Source organism: Danio aesculapii, chromosome 22 (assembly GCF_903798145.1).
Source record: "Danio aesculapii chromosome 22, fDanAes4.1, whole genome shotgun sequence".
NCBI lineage: Eukaryota > Metazoa > Chordata > Actinopteri > Cypriniformes > Danionidae > Danio > Danio aesculapii.
The window spans coordinates 33,718,251-33,739,630 of record NC_079456.1 but is presented as its reverse complement, the minus strand read 5'-3'; the positions used below and the strand labels follow the sequence as shown (position 1 = coordinate 33,739,630).

Genomic DNA, 21,380 nt, shown 5'->3' with positions numbered 1-21,380 from the left:
TTAGCAGAACTCTCTCAAAAGTTTCATGTTTTGGGATAATCTGAGGATAGAGGAATAGCAAATGAAAATGCTGCCATTGTTTATTCATCCTAAAGTTGTTTCAGGGCTGTGTGAGGTTCTGTGAGGAATGTTAGTGACTAAACTGTCTCCGAATAGTATGGAAAAATGCAATGGTCAACGGGGACCAAAGACTGTATCATTGCCAATGGCATTCTTTCTTTTCCATTTAGCAGAGGAAGCTTATAAAAGCTTGTGGGTGACTTTATTTTAACTTTTTGGTAAAGTATGACTTGGTAAACTACTTTAAACACATATAAGCTTTATAATAACAGTTTATGATATGGAATATTGTGATTCTCTGCTATGATGTATAATAGTGGTCCCTAACCCCCAGACTGCGATTGGTACCAGGCCGCAGTTGGAACAGGACTGCACAAGACATCATCAACTCTTTTTAACGATCTTTAATTTTCAAAAATCTTTTATTTTGAAAACTGACCTTATTCTCTCGGTTACATCTCAGTCAACTGAGCGCCCAAATTTAACCCACAAGCAGCAAAATGAGTAAAAAACAGTCATCTTTGGGAAGTTTCTTTGTGAAGAGGTAAAGTCCCGGTGAAGGACCCACCAATTACCAAGGAATGGATCTGTAACCCATTTCTCATCAAATCAGGTGAATCCAGCATGTCTGTGCAAGAAGATCAACTACTGGAGATTGCAAATGATGGCAGCATTAGGGGCCATTTACATATCGCGTCTTTTCTGCGCGCAAGTTCATTATTTACAATGGAGGTGCACTGTTTGCGCACGCATATAGGGAGCAACACAGGCAAGTGATGCACTCAAATGCTCGCGCCTTCCAGACGCACCCAGTTGAAAACATCTTTTCTTTTCAATGCTGCAAGCGCATCCCGAGTCACATGACAATAACTGAAAGATCAGTTTTATACTTATAGACATACAGACTATCTGAGCAAAAACGTCAGAGGTAATGTAAGAGCACTTCATTTTCACCTTGGGCAATAAGCAGGGCCACACAGCCTTTTTTGCAATTTCTAAACAGTATTTTGTAATATATAAATTCATTAATTAATAAAAAAAATTGTGGATTTATGCGGAATGATTTTGGGTATACAGTAACTAAATACTTAAAACATGACATTAAAAAAAGAATAACTTTTAAAAGAATAACTTTCAAAAATATTGCAATACTACATAATAATTGCAATAAAAATAATAATAATAATAACAATAATAACAACACTACTAATAATAACAATAATAGTAATAGTAATAATAACTATAATAAATTTCACTAATATCAATAACAACAGCAACACTAATAATAATAATTAATATTATTATAACAAATAATAATTATTATTAGTAGTAGAATTATAATAATAATAAATAACACTAATAACAACACTAATAATTATTATTATTATAACACAAATAATAATAATATTTATTATTATTATTAGTAGTAGTATTATAATAATAAATAACACAAATAACAATAATAATAACACTAATAATAACAACAACAACAACAATAATAATAATAATAATAATAATAATAATAATGTCTTGTTTTTTTAAAGCACAATCTTTTTGTTGTTGGAGCAAATAAAATACACAAGTTTCCCAGTGCGTCATGATGCATATTTATCTCTAATATTCATAACATAATCATAATATAAGCCTATAATCATGCATTCTTGATTGATGCTGGTTTTCCCTGTTAGGAAGAGGTAAAATGCGTAATTTTTACTGTCGATCATCACTTGCCAGCATTAACCCGTCAGATTTTTCACACAGGCCTGTGTGAAAAAGTTTCTGTCTTTTATATGGAGCTCAGTGGAGTAAAACAGCAGAATATAGTGTGTGTGCAGAAATACACTTACTGTTTACTGTGTTCTGAGAGCTGAGCGGCTTATTCTGATTTTCTTAGATATGTTAATGCAAGCGAGCAAAGGTTTCTCTTACAATCCCACACACTTTACTCCACATAACTCCATATTAAAGTCAGAAACTTTGTTACAAGGTAAAAGGTAATACAAATTGCCCCTCTTCCCAGCATGAAAAACCAGCAACAATCAACAATCCATGATTGCATGCTGTCAAGACTTCGCAATCAAAAAATTTAGTTATACTGAAAGTCAATGGGGCAAAAACAGGCCCCAACATAGCAAAAGGGGAGTCAATTTGAATATATTGTAGAGGTCTTGAAAATATTCAAAGCATTTTATATGCATTTTATAAGCAAAATATGTGTCAAAATAAGATTTGTCAGCAAAAGTCATTCCATTTGCTGAAACACAGAGAAAGTTGTGGCCAAATTAACACTCAGAATCATCCTAGAGTGGATGAAAACATCCCCAACAGCACACATTTGGGGTTAAACAAAAATAAAGCAACACAATAAGAAACCTGTAAATGTTGAAGAAGCTGACATGTGCAAATAAACACACTTCTATAACTTACAAACATCCTAGTTTCTGTTTAACACTTTTCAAAACACTAACAACTCAATATTTGACAACGTACACATGTGAATGAATCAAAAACGAAGAAATAAAAGCATTCTGAAAATATATACCAAGCTAAAAATAGGGTCATGTTTAAACTTAATATAATACAAGGAATCAAACCAAAGTATTAACAGAGGCAAATTATTAAACTATCAAACTATCTTACTGATAAAAATACAACTATACGAGTTCAAATCAGTGTTTATGCTGTATATACACACTACCAGTCAAAAGTTTGGAATTTGTATGACTTTTTTAATGTTTTAAAACTCAATTCTACTCAATAAGACTTCATTTGATCAAAATACCGTAAAAAAATCTGGAAATATTATTATTAAAATAAAAAAAAGAGTTTTCTTAATGAATGTGGTTTTAATTTTGATTTATTCCTGTGCTTCAATGCTGAATTTGTATATTCATTACTGCAGTCTTCAGTCACATGATCCTTCAGAAATCAGTTATATATGATGGTTCATTATCTGGTCCATTATGATCAGCTATTATTGGTACAGTCACGAATAATGATTCTCACAGTTATCACTACTGAACAGAAATTGTGATTAATTTTACTTTTAGTATTATTTAATATAAAAAGTTCAAAATAATAGCTTTTATTTGCATCTTTTGAACAATTTAGTGTCTTGATCTGCTTAAAAAGAAACATTTAAATAACATTTATTATTATTTTAACTATTATTGTCAGGGAAACTGATACAACACCATTAAAAAGATCTATTAAAAGCTATTTACTTTTATGCACCACATTAAGTTGATCAAGAGTTGCAAATAAAAGCTATTATTAATAACTTAATGTTTTTTTAACCAAATAATACTATTATATCACAATAATCATCATGATTATAATGATTTCTGAAGGATTATGTGTCATTGAAGACTTATCTTGCTTAAAACTCAACAATAAACCACAATTAATTACATTTTAAACTACATCCGATAAAATAACAGTCATTTAATATTGCATGTCACACTTTGTACTGTATTTTTAATAAATAAAAAAATAAAACAAGCTTATTTTTAAACATTTTAAATATCCAAACTTTTGACTGGTAGTGTATGTCTTGTTTTCATTTTAATTCTGACTAAAAACAATGTTTTGTTCTCAGTTTAACACTTCCAAACAAGCAAAACACATACATGTTTAATAAGTATATGTTTAATAATAGTTCTCACCTAAATCTTGGCGAATCCTTCAGACATTCCTCAAAATCCACTGTGATCTTCATTTTTTTGCCTGATTAGGTTTATAAACACAGATTAAGAGCTAGCAGGCTAACATTAGCAGCAGTAAAAAACACAAACAGCTCAAAGTTCAGCTCGGATCAGACCAGAATCCCAAATAAACTCCACATATGAGCGATGAAGTCGGGTGTGTTTGTGTCAGATTGCCCGTGAAATGTGATTAAAAGCTGTATTTCCTCCAGCATTAGCGAGTGGACTGACTTAAGCAGTGTGTGTATGGGGCTCAAGACGGACAGTGTCTCAAAAATCGACTGCGCTCACTATCTGGAATGCATTATTGGCCAAAAGTTTCCTCCTGAAGGAAAAGAAATGTAATATTTGAGTAGAACGCAAACTGTCGTGCTAGGACTTCATATGGTGGGCGGGGCTTGTAAACCGTTTTAACTTTCACGTCATCGGATTCGCTGACGTATATGCGGAGGGCAGGACTTTTTAGCGGATAAAGTCTAGAGGAGATACAGCTGCGGATAATCACGTCATTATAGCGTAATTTTTAGGACACAGTAGAACAATAATTCACATTTTAACATTACTTTATGGGTTGGTTTAGGGCTAGTAAAATACTCAATGAGTAATTTAATAATAATATGAATAATACTCTATATGACTACTGTCTTTACATAACCGTGAAGGTTGAGGTAGGCATTAATCACAATTAATGGATAATTTAATAAATAATAGGAATAATTCTCTGTATAATTATTGGTTTTACATTAATGAGAGGGTGGGGGTAGACATTAATAAAATACAATTAATAGATAATTTACTAAATATAAATAATTTGCGTTAACTTTCCGGCCGCAGCTGTATCCCTTCTAGAAACAACCTCTGAGAAAATCTGAATTACAGTTTACTGTAATAATATTATAACTGTTATAATTAGTATACTATAGGTAGTGCTGTCGCCTCACAGCAAGAAGGTTGCTGGTTCGTGCCTCGGCTGGGTCAGTTGGCGTTTCTGTGTGGAGTTTGCATGTTCTCCTCGCGTTGGCATGGGTTTCCTCCGGGTGCTCCGGTTTCCCCCACAGTCCAAACATATGGGCTATAGGTTAATTGGGTAAGCTAATTTGTCCGAAGTGTGTGTGACAGAGTGTGTATAGATGTTTCCCAGCGATGGGTTGGAGCTGGAAGGGCATCCGCTGCGTAAAACATTTGCAGGATAAGTTGGCGGTTCATTCCGCTGTGGCGACCCCAGAGTAATAAAGGGACTAAGCCGAAAAAAAAAATTAATGAATTAATTCTGTACTCCCCTGTTTAATAAAAAACGCAGAGCCATTTAAAAATTAGCTGCTCGCTATTAGCATCGATCTTTTAAACAATCATCTAGGATTAATTGTTAGGCTATTTTTTATACCCTTATAAATGAATCGACTCTTTGAAATCGACTCTCTTGATCCTCAACGTCTCTTTCTTTTTGGAATCGACTCCCAGCCCTATATACAGTCTTTTAACCATTTAAACGTTAAATGCTCGCTTTTTAAAAAAATCTTTTGGGATTAATTGTTCATTTTTGTTCTCTTACAAATGAATCGAGTCTGAACTCTGAAATCGACGCTTAACGCCTCAGAACTGAGGATTCGATTCTTTTTGGAATCGACTCCCCAGCCCTACATGTAAAGCCGTTTAAAAATGTAAACGTTACTTGTTCGATTAGCATCAGGTTTTTTAACAACCATTTGGGATTAGTTGATACGTTTTTACTTCCTCGCAGATGATTAAATGTAAAATCAGTCGACAAACGTGTTCATTAAGACAAAAACATCTTAAAACGTGAATAAGCAGACTGATATTTGATCCGTCAAGCGCCCTCTGGAGGAAAACAAACATAGGCTTCAGGAAACGGTGAGAAACATCCGCTGATTTGAGACACGACCAAGTGTTTAATTATCCTCCCTTCTTAAAAATTATCACCACACAGTGCACAACATTTCTGTGCTGAATAAGATTAATTCAGATTAGCTTCATAGCATATGCCACTCGAGAAACTTACTAAGAGAATGGTTGTGTTTGATTTCGACGAACTTCCAAATATCTCCAGTAGTCCAGGATCCACACCTGAGCAAATGGTTCAGTCCAAAAATGTGTTCAAAAGTAAACAAACATATCGCTTCACTTTTAAGCATTGTATATAGTCTAACTAAACTAAATATATAATTTTTATTTGTCTTTTTTTACACGGATAAACTCTCTACTTTTAGTGTTCTGATCAAGTTTGAGTTGTTTGCTTATGTTTATATTATTTATTTGTGAAATGCTGACATCTAGCGGTTGATTTCTGGCTTCATAAAGCTGAGTAGACACACATTTTCCCAAAATAAAAATAAAATTATCGTTAACAAAGAAAGTTATTGATTTCTAGCTTTTTGCTTGGGCTAAATCCTTCGCTTTAGACTTTAATTTCCCCCAAACATAATAATAATAATAAATAAAAATAATTAACTTGGATACTCTTATCAAAATCAGTGTCTAATTTCTGTAGTTTTAGCCACAAAATCAGTGTTCATTTGAGTTCATTCGTAAAGTCAGATAACTCAGCATTTTAATATTTTATTAATTAAAAAAATCAAGTTGTTTGAAAATGAACTCTTTAATGCACACACAAACACGCACGCACGCACACACACGCGTTTGTTTTTGTGAAAAGTGGGTACATTACATAGGTTTACATTCATTTTATACTGTCCAAACCATATATTGTATTGCCCTCAGCCCACCCTACCCCTAAACCCAACCATCACAGGAGACAGTGTGCAGCTTTACTCTCTCATTAAACTCATCTTGTGGGATTTATAAGCTTTTTGAGAAATGAAGACGTCACCAATGTCCTCATATTTAACCTCCTTTTTGTAATACCTGTGTCCTACCTATGCCATTATACAGATTTGTGTCCTGATATGTCACAAAAACACGTACACAGTACACACTATTAATGAACATTAATAAAAATGGAGTTATCCGTATTCGCAAGTGAATTATTCAGATATTGCCTGTTGCAATATTGGAAGCTATTATGCGACATCTGAGAATATTAATACTTTCTCTGGATTTACTGAATTTCTTTAGACTTATATTTGAGTAAAAGGTTAATAGTTGTGACCAGTAGTTCGGCTCTGTAAATTGAGATTTATAAATGACCTGAAAGCTGAATAAACAATTGGGTTATTGATTGATCATTTATATACAATTATAATATTGTTCGCTTTAAGTAGGACAATATTTGGCAGAAACACAAATATATCAAAATCTGGAATCTGAGCGTTCAAAAAAATGAAATTAGTCAGAAAATCAGCCTTAAAGTTGAACAAATGAAGATCGTATCAATGCACGTTACTGATCACAGATGGAGTTTTGATATATTTACACTGGAAGATCTTCATGGAGCATTTCTGGCATAAAAGACAAATCAATGACTTTGAACAATCATTGTTTGCTGGAGTAATCTTTCATTTCAACCTAACAAAGTCATTTGAAGCTCAGTGAGCTAAAATATTTCTGGCCAAACGTCACCTTCTGGAAAGAAAATGCTGTAAATTTCAATCGCTCTATCCATTTGTGTCTGTCCATCAATCAATCAATCGATCTATCTGTCTGTCTGTCTGTCTGTCTATCTACTCTATCTGTCCATCCATCCATCCATCCACCCACCCGTCTGTCTGTCTATCTATCTCCGTCCAGTTGTCTGTCTGTCTGTCTGTCTGTCTGTCTGTCTGTCTGTCTGTCTGTCTGTCTGTCTATCTATCTATCTATCTATCTATCTATCTATCTATCTATCTATCTATCTATCTATCTATCTCCAGTTGTCTGTCTATCTATCTCCGTCCAGTTGTCAGTCTGTCTGTCTATCTGTCTATCTGTCTATCTATCTATCTATCTATCTATCTATCTATCTATCTATCTATCTATCTATCTATCTGTCTGTCTGTCTGTCTGTCTGTCTGTCTGTCTGTCTATCTATCTATCTATCTATCTCCAGTTGTCTGTCTGTCTATCTCCGTCCAGTTGTCTGTCTGTCTGTCTGTCTGTCTATCTATCTCTCTGTCTGTCTGTCTGTCTGTCTGTCTGTCTGTCTGTCTATCTATCTATCTATCTATCTATCTCCAGTTGTCTGTCTGTCTGTCTGTCTGTCTGTTTATCTATCTATCTATCTATCTATCTATCTATCTATCTATCTATCTATCTATCTATCTATCTATCTATCTATCTATCTATCTATCTATCTATCTATCTATCTATCTCCGTCCAGTTGTCTGTCTGTCTGTCTATCTATCTATCTCTAGTTGTCTGTCTGTCTGTCTGTCTGTCTGTCTATCTATCTATCTCCGTCCAGTTGTCTGTCTGTCTGTCCATCCATCCATCCATCCACCTACCCGTCTGTCTGTCTATCTATCTATCTATCTATCTATGTCCATTTGTCTGTCCGTCCGTCCGTCTGTCTGTCTGTCTATCTATCTATCTATGTCCATTTGTCTGTCTGTCTGTCTGTCTATCTATCTATCTCCATCTATTTGTCTGTCTGTCTGTCTATCTATCTATCTGCATCCATCCACCCACCTACCTACCTGTCTGTCTGTCTATCTATCTATCTATCCATCATCCATCAGTTGTTCCTTCCATCCATCCATCCATCCATCCATCCACAGTTTCAATTCACTATAATCTTCTATGTGAAGCTGCTTTGACACAATCTACATTGTAAACGCGCTATATAAATAAAGGTGAAATGAATCATTGCTCCATCGTTCTGTCTGTCCGTCTATCTATCCATTCTTTGCTCTATCGTTCTACCTGTCTTTCAGTCCATCCATCCATCCATCCATCCATCTTCCAGATTAAAATTAGATTATCTAAATTATTAGAAATTAAAATTATATTGATTTATGAAATTAAAACATTGTTTTTTAAGTCTAATAAATACTACAGACAATACTGCAGGATATGCTTAACATTGAACAGACCTTAATAAGTATTATAAAAGTGGATCTCTTACAATTTATTTCATTTTGATGACTGTACTGGCCGTTTACTGTAGTGATTACGGTAACTGTTGTAACCATAGTAGCTTTCATTACTTAAAAACAATTCCAAAGAACAAATTCAAAGCAACATTTTAATGACTGACAATAATGCACATTTTCAGTAGGAGAACATGCACATCTATTCAGGATGAGAAAAAAAAACACCTTGTGGAGGAATTAAATGGACAGAAATGGTCAAAAAAATAAAAATAACGAAGAAAAAAAAGAAGAGAAAGTTGAACATAATCCTAAAAGTCTTGTTGAAGCGTTTGTGCTTGAGCATGTAGACATGCAGGATTAATACTGCATAATTGAGTTCACCATATGAAGCCAGAGGTGTGTGTAATGACTGACGGGACTTAACGTTATAAGTAGATGACCAATGAAGAAGTGTGTGTGTGTGTGTTTTATATATTCAGCGTGTCCAGCACTGGGTTTTGCAGGATTTGATCACATTTCTGGTACCTTCAGTCGAGGGCAAATATGAAGATAATTGAACACGGTCGTAATGCTGGAAACCGATCATGAAATAATGATTGTGCTTATTATGGGTTTAAAGAAATACAGCAGTCCCTCAAAAAAGAAAGAAAGGAGAGAAATAAAGGCAGATACGCTGTTAATAAATGCACAGTTCCCATAAAGCAATGCAGTATCAGTATTTGGGCAAATTTTATAAAACCTGTCAAGGTAATTTAAAAAAAAGAAAGAAAAAAAGAAAGAAAAAAAGTATAATTGTATTTAATGAAATGGAAATGATCAAATTTTATGTATATATAATGTGCGATTTGATCATTTGATTTAAATGAAGCACAAATGATAAATTAAGAAATTAAGTAATGTTTAAATAATATTTTGTATTTTATAATACAGTTATAATATTTTATATTTATATTGTAATATTTATATATCTTAAATTAGGAGTTTTTCAATATTTTTCAACAGTGTAAATTAATATTAATCTAAATATTTTTACATTTAGGTAAAAAAAGTCTGGTCTCCTATCCCATTTTAGGAACAGCAAATAATAAGTTGACTTCTAGTTGATCATTTGGTGTCAGAAGTGGCTTATATGAAAGGCAAAGGCCTCTAGATTACGCTTATTTTACCACAATAAAATATGATCATGCCTTGATATTAATGATTTAATTAGGACAGTAAGGTCTGACTTTGCTTAGACAAAAGTCTGAACAGAAATAATGTCCAGTATAGAGTATAAAGTCATGCTGTAGTGGAAACAGAATGAATATTGTGTCTGACTCCATCATGAGCTTGGAGGACTGCATCCATACATCTCTGCAATGACTCAAATCACTGATTAATAAAGTCATCTGGAATGGCAAAGAAAGCGTTCTTGCAGGACTCCTAGAGTTTATAAAGATCCTTTGGATTCATCTTCAATACCTCTTCCTTCATCTTACCCCAGACATGCTCAATAATGTTCATATCTGGTGACTGGGCTGGCCAATCCTGGATCACCTTGACCTTCTTTGCTTTCAGGAGCTTTGATGTGGAGGCTGAAGTATGAGGAGCGCTATCCTGTTGAAGAATTTGCCCTCTCCTATGGTTTGTAATGTAATGGGCAGCACAAATGTCTTGATACCTCAGGCTGTTGATGTTGCCATCCACTCTGCAGATCTCTCACACGCCCCCATACAGAATATAACCCCAAACCATGCTTTCTCCTTCACCAAACTTGACTGATTTCTGTGAGAATCTTGGGTCCATGCGGGTTCCAGTAGGTCTTCTGCAGTATTTGTGATGATTGGGATGCAGCTCAACAGATGATTCATCAGAAAAATCCACCTTCTGACACTTTTCCAAACGATCAACTAAAAGTCAAGTTATTATTTGTTGCTCGTACAACTGGGATCATGACAAGACTTTTGTCAGGTAGTGTAAGTGCTTAACTGTCCTAAAAAAAGGTTAATTCAAACCCTAATCTTAATAGTACTAAAATAAAATTTCTGTTTAAACTATAAAATAGATTATTGTTAACTTTTGGAGCCGAATATAACCCAGATATGTTCTTGTCAGGTTTAGCAACATTGACCCATTTTGCATTGTTTTAAACACAAAACAAACACACTGTGTGAGTGATCATGACTATGAATTTATAAATGTACAGCAAAAAAAAAAGCCATTTTAAAGGATCAATCTGCTTGAGTAATCATATCAAAAAGATTTCTTATTTTATTTGGTACCACAGGATAATTATATTCCTCATTTAAAAAAAAAGAAAAAGAAACAACCGCATTATAATGGCAAAAAAAGGCAATCAAAACAAGTTAACCAAGACAAAGACCTTCAGAAAAGCTGCTGTAGTTTTGGGTTCAGTCTACCGATCAGTAGTTTTATCACTAGTACTGTAATAATCGCCCGTTACTGGATACACAGGGGAAAAACTATTAGTGCCAATGCAGTTAAACATGGTTTTCAGAAGCCATGCATACAGTAGAGCTCATGTGTGCGGTTTAAGACCACATCAGTCCTCTTTTACCAGTGTAAAACCACCTGCTAGTTCAATACTCGGCTGTAACGGGTCAGTATGAGCGGCGCTGGGGAAAACATGTGTATATATGTATGTGGATGGGCAGATGGGAAACAGCGGCGCTGGGGTCAAAGGTCAAGCACACTTCACAGTGGCCTGGCAGTTGTTAGCACGAGTCTCCAACGCTCTCGGGAGTCCAGGAGTCGCTTTTTTTTTCCTAGCGTGACGACAATAAACATTTTGGCAAATAAGGGAGCTGGTTGATATGCATGGCGTTGGTGGAAACACAGGGTGAACCGCTGACGACACACACTCTGCGCCTTCCAGAGGTTCATCAGAAAAGGCAGGAGTTGAAGACTAATCTGGACATCGTTATGAGTCCAACGAGTCCGCTGAAACAGACAGAGAGTTTGTTTAACTTTGCATACTAATTACAGATGAAATCAAAACTAGCTGTGTAGACTTTGTTAGCTCACATAGCTAGTTTCGTGATGAATAATTCATCTGTGCATGTCATTAAGAAAATTCAATAGTTTGCCTTTATAATCTTCAATTGAAATCTGAAATTGCACTTTCTGTTTGTGTTCAGTTAAATTCTCAGATTAGGATCTGAGGTATTGGGAGGGGCTAACACAATTAACCACGCCCCTCCAGCTGTCAGTTTTGACAACAAACAGAAATGGTGTTGAGTCTGTTAGGTTGTAACAACTCTCCCCAAACCCTTTTCCTCGTCTTTCTGAAATTTCTACTTTACTACATGCAATCAGCTAACAGTAGAAAAAAAAACAAGCCACACCCACCGTTTTCTCATTTAATATTCAGTTTTTTGGCTTTGCATCTTTTTTTTTGTTGTTGTTGATAAAAGCTTTGTATCTTTTAGGACAGTTTAAAACAATTACTATTTCTCGAGGCCGAACAACAGCATTAACTGCTATGACAATGATAGCCTCAGGTACTGATTATGTGCTTTATTCAGTGTTAAATGCTCAGCAGCAGTAGATCGTTGACCTCGGATCTTGAAAATAAACATATTTGTGCAAACCAACAATCAGTCCCACAGCAAATTCTTTGTAATATTGTTAAAATGATTTAATACATTTTAATTAGATTAGAACTCTGACAATTTTATCGGAGTGCAGTGAATGCACTATTCTGTGCTTATGAATGGCTGTATTTAAACATTTCTGTCATGTAGCACATTGTGAAGATAGTGTTGTACAGTTTTACAATGTAACCTGCTCAGCTGATGTTTATGTTTGTTATATTATTATGTTTTTTGCCAATTAAAAAACACCTCATGTGGATTTTTATAACTCTGTGCGTCTCATTTCATAGTCTGCTACTGCCCTCCAGAGGTCACATTCTCAGCCGTATACATTGATGCAGCTTTTGAGACTGAAATGAAATACAGTGTTTTCAACCAACAGGCAATCCGGAGTGCTGAAATATAATTGTGTAAACTGGCAGTGAGCTGGTTATAGAGACCAAAACAAAGACGCAGACCGCACATTCCCAAAGGAGAATAACTGACTTTGGCATTGTTTTTCACTTGGCATGATTAATAAATGTCTGTTAAAATATTATGGAATTTCTATGATTTAGAAAAGTCAAAAAACACACAGCACCTTTGAAGTTTGACTGAGTAAAACATGCATCTATTGTATATTTTCTTTCATATGTCAACCTTTAGAGAGTTAAACAGGGTTAATATGTAGAGTTTTGGGTTTATTCAAATCACAAACCCCTAAGCAATAGCGGTGCTTGACTTATTCCTAGCTCTGCTAACAAGCTATGTTACTGCTCTTTTTTTTTTTAGGTCTTTTGTCCTAAATTGATCTTGAGCGAGCATCTGGAAATCCCTCCAGAATCTCAGGAGACTCTGAGTGGTCAACAGACCATGACTGAAGATCCTCATTTCAACAAAGGATAAACTCTTTCCCACACATCAGCCAGTTGAGGTGTGATGGTTCTGGCAAGGCATGTGAAAACACCACATTTAGTATTGACTGAATGTTTCCATTTAAAGTAACCATCCACAACATGTATTTAAAGGAACCACCGATTTATTTACGAAATTCTACAGCTCCTCTAGAGTAAGTTTTTAATACAGTTTTTTAATTTATTCAGCCAATCTTCAGGTCTGGCGGGAGCACTGTTAGCTTAGCATAAACCTTTGAATCGCATTAAGCCTGGTTTGTACTTGATTGCGTCTGCTAGTTCGCTTGAGTGTCCGCGGCGAATGTGACGTAATCGCTGTTTGCGAAGGTTCGCTTTTATGTGCGCGCGACAAGATTTCTATTGAGACTCATTTCTGAGTTGAGTTGAATATGAACCACATTAAGGAGATTTTGTCAGAAACAGGTACGACTGTACACACATCTTTATGATCCATGATCATAAGAGATAACCAGATGATCAATAATTCTTGGCTAGAAATTGCAACAGCATTGAAAAAGAAAGAAAGTTTTTGTTAAAAAGTTTGGAAAAATCTGAGGGATGAGTTTGTTAAAGCCCACAAAGGCCATGGCAAAGTGGAGACCCAGGTACATAATTACAGAAATGTGTTTTTCCACAAGTCACAGGTTTTACACTGATCTAAATATTACAATTCGGAATTTAAAACAATTTAATAGTTACAAAACATATGATTAAGGAGCAAATTATTTCTTTGTTGGACCATTATTGCCTTTTTAGCTAAGAAGAGGCAAAAACTAGCCAGACAGTAATGTGTCAATTGTGGATTGGGCTAAATCAAAAAAAAAAAAAAAAAAAAAAAAAAAACATCAGTATTTTTAGTAAGTATACTTTTTTTGCTTTTATTCTTGCCATGATAAAAATATATTTGTAGAAGTACCCATGTTTTGTTGTCATTAATATTTTAATAAACTTAAGAAAGGAAAAACTAAACTAAGCAAAACTGTCTGAGATGTGAACACAAGCAAGTGATGCATTAAAGTTTGATTTAAAAAAATCTTGAATGGTTATAAAAACAATCATTAAAATAATTAGTTTAAAAAATAGTATGATATTAATGATATGACGTAGTTCCGGAAACTACTTCTCCGTTTATCTGTCAGACTTTACGGTGGGTTTCTTTTGATCGCCCCCTGTTGATTTAAAGAATATCACAATGGCGAACGTGGCAAGTATAAAAGCCTCCTTTGTTTCGTGAGGTGCAAGCGCAGTCAGCGGAGGTGAGCGATGCGGCGCCAGGCAAAAGTATAAATGCAGCTTTAGACTTTTAGCATCTCACTCAAAAATGACCAAAGAGTTTTGATAATTTTCCTATTTCAATTCATCTTTATTTCTATAGCACATTTTTTTCAATCTTCCTATTTAAAGCTTGACTGTTCTGTAGTTTTATAGGCAGAAAAGTTCCTTTATTATTACGCCAAAATGAGAATACAGTTGCTAGCTATATCAGCCTTAAAAAACTACAACCTTTATTTTTATGTTAGTATTAGTACATGATGTAACTACAAAAAAAGGTCAGGCTTTACATAGGAAAATAATCAAAACTCTTTTTTCAATTGAACAAGATGCTAATGGTCTAATCCGATTCAATGATTTATGCTAAGCTAAAAGTGCTCAGTCAGTCACAAAATTGGATGAATGAATTCAAGAACAGTAAAACTCAACAAGAGCTGTAAAATGAGTCCAAAAACATTTATATTTCCAAAAAATGTGGAGAGTTCCTTTAAAACATGCATGAATTCTTACACTGTTTCAGCATCGGCACACAAGGCGCTATAATATTCAGACATCATTTGGATGTACCATCTTGCGGAGGGTCGACGGTGATGTCCTCAGTCTCTGTGTCATCCTTCATCTCTTCATCTTCATCCTCATCCTCCTCCTCCAGCTCATTGGCGATCAGCTGCCGGGCCAGTTTAATGTTCATACCTTCATTATAATGCATCTTCCTCATCATCTGGAACTGCTTTTTTCTTGCTGAGGAAAAGACGAACACACACAGCTCTAAACACCAGTCCAGACCAAGAGAAAGACTAACTTCTGATCTTATTGGTTGTGGCTGGAAGTAAACAAGAATTGTTTATGTTATTTACAAAATTATCTATTAATTGTATTTTATTAACGTCTACCCCAACCCTCACAGTAATGTAAACATAGTAATTATACAGAATATCATTAATATTATTCATGAATTTACCCATTAAAGTGTATTTTATGAACATCTACCCTACCTCAACCCTCACAGTAATGTAAAAACAGTAATTATACCCAGTATTGTTCATTAATTTACCCATTAAATTGTATTTTATGAACATCTACCCTACCTCAACCCTCACAGTAATGTAAAAACAGTGATTATACCCAGTATTGTTCATAAATTTACCCATTAGATTGTATTTTATGAACATCTACCCTACCTCAACCCTCACAGTAATGTAAAAACAGTAATTATACCCAGTATTGTTCATGAATTTACCCATTAGATTGTATTTTATGAACATCTACCCTACCTCAACCCTCACAGTAATGTAAAAACAGTGATTATACCCAGTATTGTTCATGAATTTACCCATTAAATTGTATTTTATGAACATCTACCCTACCTCAACCCTCACAGTAATGTAAAAACAGTAATTATACCCAGTATTGTTCATGAATTTACCCATTAAATTGTATTTTATTATCATCTACTCTACCTCAACCCTCACAGTAACGTAAAAACAGTAATTATACCCAGTATTGTTCATGAATTTACCCATTAAATTGTATTTTATGAACATCTACCCTACCTCAACCCTCACAGTAACGTAAAAACAGTAATTATACCCAGTATTGTTCATGAATTTACCCATTAAATTGTATTTTATTATCATCTACCCTACCTCAACCCTCACAGTAACGTAAAAACAGTAATTATACCCAGTATTGTTCATGAATTTACCCATTAAATTGTATTTTATGAACATCTACCCTACCTCAACCCTCACAGTAATGTAAAAACAGTGATTATACCCAGTATTGTTCATGAATTTACCCATTAAATTGTATTTTATGAACATCTACCCTACCTCAACCCTCACAGTAATGTAAAAACAGTAATTATACCCAGTATTGTTCATGAATTTACCCATTAAATTGTATTTTATTATCATCTACTCTACCTCAACCCTCACAGTAACGTAAAAACAGTAATTATACCCAGTATTGTTCATGAATTTACCCATTAAATTGTATTTTATTATCATCTACTCTACCTCAACCCTCACAGTAATGTAAAAACAGTAATTATACCCAGTATTGTTCATGAATTTACCCATTAAATTGTATTTTATTATCATCTACTCTACCTCAACCCTCACAGTAACGTAAAAACAGTGATTATACCCAGTATTGTTCATGAATTTACCCATTAAATTGTATTTTATGAACATCTACCCTACCTCAACCCTCACAGTAACGTAAAAACAGTAATTATACCCAGTATTGTTCATGAATTTACCCATTAAATTGTATTTTATTATCATCTACCCTACCTCAACCCTCACAGTAACGTAAAAACAGTAATTATACCCAGTATTGTTCATGAATTTACCCATTAAATTGTATTTTATTATCATCTACTCTACCTCAACCCTCACAGTAATGTAAAAACAGTGATTATACCCAGTATTATTCATGAGTTTACCCATTAAATTGTATTTTATAATCATCTACCCTACCTCAACCCTCACAGTAATGTAAAAACAGTAATTATACCCAGTTTTGTTCATGGATTTTTTTAAACAGTTTTCTTTTTCAAATATTTCCTAAATGATGTTTAACAGAGCAAGGCCTTTTTCACAGTATTTCCCATAACATTTGTTCTTCTGTAGAAAGTCTTATTCGTTTTATTTCGGCTAGAATAAAAGCAGTTTTAATTGTTTTAAAGCCATTTTAAGGTCAATATTATTAGCCCCCTTTAGCAATATTTGTTTTGAATAGTCTACAGAACAAACCACTCTTATACAATAGCCGCGTTTCCACTATCGCGCCTAAAGCGAGCGAGCCAGGGCGAGCCAAGGCCAGTCGCGTTTCCACTATCACTTCCGGGGCGTAATCGGGCCAAAGCGGGGATTCCTTGGGGGCAGCGTCCGGCCTTTTTCGGCCCGCCGAATACCTTGGGCCAAGGAGGGCCAACTGGGGCTTCGGGGCGGGGTTACGTACAAAGGCGGAGTTTTCCTGTCAGGTAAAGAGGAGACAAGATGCTTTCTTCCCTTACATTAGTTTTGCTATCGCGCTTGATCAACTCACTAAGAAGAAGAAAAAATGGATAGCAGACAGTACTGGTCAGTTGAGGACACCAGGGCTCTTCTGAACATTTGGGCCGAGGAAAATGTTCAGAGGCAAATAGACGGCGTTTGATCGCTGTCTGGCCTTACACCAACAGACCACAAACAGTAAAAAAGCAATCGCTTCGGTGTTCTCCATCTTCCAGCTCTCGTAGTGATGCCAGGTTGTGTTTGTGGTTATAATTTGAGTTTTTTGTTCCAGCTGAAGTGGGCGGGTTGTGTGACGTTTGATTCGGGGGACGTTCTGGGGGCGGTGTTTGCGTGACGTGCTGCGAGCAACTAGCCCGACAGTGGAAACGCGACATGATTTCGGCCTCATTTCTCAACCTCCCGGGCTATTGGCCCAGCCTGGCCCGATTAAAGCCCTGGCTCACACTGGCCCGATAGTGGAAATGCGGCTAATGACTTGCCTAATTACCCTAGTCAAACCTTTAAATGTCACTTTAAGCTGAATACTAGTATCTTGACCAATATCTAGTCAAATATTATGTGCTGTCAACATGGCAAGGATAAAAGAAATCAGTTATTAAAATGAGAAATGTTTAGAAACGTGTCAAAAAAAATCTTTCCGTTAAACAGAAATTAGGGAAAAAAATATACAGGAAAGCTAATAATTCAGGGGGCTAATAATTCTGACTTCAACATTTTGTTTGTGTGTGTGTGTGTGTGTCCACCTTGTTCCTCTGGACTGAGCTCCTCTTCTTCTTCTTCACTGCTCTCCTCTTCTGGCTCCTGCATGAAGCGAGACTCGGCTCCCTCTGCCGCCGCTGCTGCCAGCCTGAGCAAAACAACATCCACAGTGGCTAGTTAACAACAATAAGGTGACTTATTATGCCCCTTTATTCAAGATATAAAATAAGTCTCTGATGTGTTTGTGTGTGAACTTTCAGTTAAAAATACTACACAATGTTTTCTAACTCTCTGAAACCGACCCTTTTAGGCTTTGATCCAAATTATGCCGTTTTAATGACTGTTGCTTTAAATTCAAATGAGATGAGCTCATTTCAGAAGAGGGCGGAGTTACAAATGCCAGTGTGTCAGCATAGTGAAAACAGGACTAAAGTTATCTGTGTGAAAAAGTGAATGCATGCATCTGTTTATGGCGACTTCATTTGGTCGTTGATCATTAGTGCTTCATCTAAAACACCACATTTATAAACCTCTTAGTCTCTGCTGACATTATCTTCAGCAGCTCAAACACTCTATGGGCTAATAGACGGCTGCTTCTCACTCAGGGCTGTTTATGCTAATGAAGTAGAGATCACTAGTCACTAGTGGGGGGGGCTTTCCCCCTCTGATGACATGTACAAAGGGAAAAAACAGAATCTTTTTCAGAAAGCAAAAGTGGAGTTCAGTTAGCATCGGTTATTAATGGTGCTCAATTGACAGTCGCAGTTTCTCTTAATTTATAGTTGTGTTCGAGTAAAAATTACTTTAAACTAGTACTGATGCTCATCACACATTTAATTTCTACCTGGAGGTCGATAACCAAAATAATAATAATAATAATAAAATAAAAAATTGAACCAAATGAGGAGTGGCACAGACACTCAGCCTTGCTTCATAATTATATATATTTTTTTAATCAGGGAAAATTCCTTTTTATAATCCACACTGGAAGAAATGCAATGTTAAATCATTGGGCGATATTTATGATGATAAAGGCCAAAAATAATTTCAAGATATTGAGGACCTTTTTACTTTACCAGGAACTTCATTTGTATCTTTGCATTAGATCTGAGATTCGTGCAAATGGCATTGCTTTGCAGAAGATAATTACACCCAGTATTGCATTTGTTGCTTCTGCTTCACTGATATTTTTACAGTAAGATACAGATAGTACAGATAGTTTTTTTTCCCTCTCTGCTGTCGGCACTAGCTTGCATGGTTCGGGATCTGTAGAGCTGCGCATCGTTGGATTTGCTCTTCAATATTTGGACTCTCAGTAGTGATTATTAAACCACACTGAACTGAGCTAAACTGAACTGAACTTAAACACTAAAAACTGAACTACACTGTTCCTATTTACTATGACCTTTTATGTAAAGCTGCTTTGACACAATCTACATTGTATAAGCGCTATACAAATAAAGATGAATTGAATTGAATATTTGCCCTTTTTCTAAAAAATTCCTCCAAACCCCTATCCATTACTACCAGAGTTCATACACATTTTTACTACAAAAATTCCATGACTTTTCCAGGACTTGAGTCAATTTTCATGACCTAATGTTTCATGTTATGTCTACGTATACGTGGTAAATCATAAGAAAAACAATGAACGTTTATATTTATTACAGCATATCATAAAACACGCAGCAATCTCTTTAGTTTTTAATAAATGTTTATATCTATGTAAAATAGTGGATGCTTACACAGCACTAATGATGTGAGAGCATGTTTTTGCCAAGAAAGAAGTAAAAACATCTAATCTCCATTTCAGTATACAGATATTTGTCAAACTAATAATGTTAAATAATTAATGTTAGATGATGTTAATAGTTTGTTAAACTAGTAATACTAGGTAAAACTACTTCTACTGTAAAGCCACGATCACACTGCACTTTTTCACTCCATGGACTTCCATTCATTAGCATGCGAACGCGGCTTGATGTTTTCAGTAATATTTAAACACAATGTTTTAACTTCAAAAGGGTTAAAGATAAGATGTTAACCCATAATATTATCTGAAAACATTTTCCCTTAAGCCTAAGAAAGAAAAAAAAAATCTCCTAATAAAGGTTCTTTTTGAGGAGCACATTTTTGCACAGTTTTCTCTAAGTTCTTTACACAATCTATGCATTTAGCAGTTGACATTTTAGCTCGTTTACCCAGCTTATGAAGCCACTGTCTTCATTGTGGCATCACAAGAACCATAAAAGCATTGATTACACACTTAATGTGCTTTTTTGTTGCACTTGTGCTAAGAATCTTCCTGTATTTGACGTTAAATGAAAACCAATAAATATGTAACCGCTCAAAACATCCATTAAATTCTGACCAAAATCACTCAGTGATTCATGTCGTAATCTTTCCCACTTTAAGACATCACACAGGAGTCCTAGAAGGTGGCATATTATTTCCTAAAGGCAAGTCACTGATAGCAAAAATAAAATAAATACATAAAAATAACACATATATAATGTTTATTGAGAGAAAGGGGTTTCTGCAGGTGGTTTGTCAAGTCCACTCACCTGTGTGAGGCACACTCAGAACTGCACAATGCTTTTTCAAGACATAAAATTGTAAGAAAATGATATTAATGTAATTTAAAGGCCATTTTATACCCGATTATCAATGTTACATAAAATTACTTAAAAAAAATTATATATCTTAAAATTAATTCTTAAATATCTTAAATTTAAATCTTACAAAAAAGGCAAAAAGCAAAAACAATTCACATTACTTAAGTAGCTAAGTAAAAATATTGTTACTTAAAAAAAGTGACTCAATGTTACAATGTTACCTTTAAAAGCAACTTTACCCAACAATGCAGATTATATAACGATTATACAACAGCATAATAATGCCAAGAGGCAAAACATACTCATTCATCTATAACAGACACTTAAAGTTTGCACATTGGCACCAGTTTACACATTTACAGACACTTTCCTACAATCGCTCTATTTCTCCATATAAAACCATTCTGCATTACTGTGTGCCTCACACAGGTGAGTGGGTTTGACAAACGATCTGTAGAAATGCTCTCCTCTCCATATGCACCGCACACTTAAACTCCATCTTACAAGAACTTAAGATCAACAAGGTTTACTTGTGA

The 21,380-nt window shown here is 35.0% G+C and overlaps 2 protein-coding genes across 3 annotated transcripts in view; both read right to left on the bottom strand.

The window, feature by feature from the left end:
- Positions 1–4,121, bottom strand: part of LOC130215816 (arf-GAP with coiled-coil, ANK repeat and PH domain-containing protein 2-like) — a 101,290-nt gene extending 97,169 nt beyond the window's left edge. The window contains exon 1 of one of the 2 annotated variants that reach the window (XM_056447658.1): positions 3,726–4,121. In XM_056447658.1, coding sequence (XP_056303633.1) covers positions 3,726–3,778 — 53 coding nt within the window. In that variant the 5' untranslated portion in view covers positions 3,779–4,121. The remainder of the gene's footprint in view (positions 1–3,725) is intronic. The other variant, XM_056447659.1, reaches the window with a different exon arrangement.
- Positions 4,122–10,899: 6,778 nt separating this feature from the next.
- ppp1r2 (protein phosphatase 1, regulatory (inhibitor) subunit 2) overlaps positions 10,900–21,380 on the bottom strand; it is a 35,612-nt gene continuing 25,131 nt past the window's right edge. Inside the window, exons 4-6 of the mRNA XM_056448211.1 lie at positions 18,274–18,377; positions 15,075–15,248; positions 10,900–11,689 (exon numbers count right to left, since the gene is read on the bottom strand). Coding sequence (XP_056304186.1) covers positions 11,670–11,689; positions 15,075–15,248; positions 18,274–18,377 — 298 coding nt within the window. The 3' untranslated portion in view covers positions 10,900–11,669. The remainder of the gene's footprint in view (positions 11,690–15,074; positions 15,249–18,273; positions 18,378–21,380) is intronic.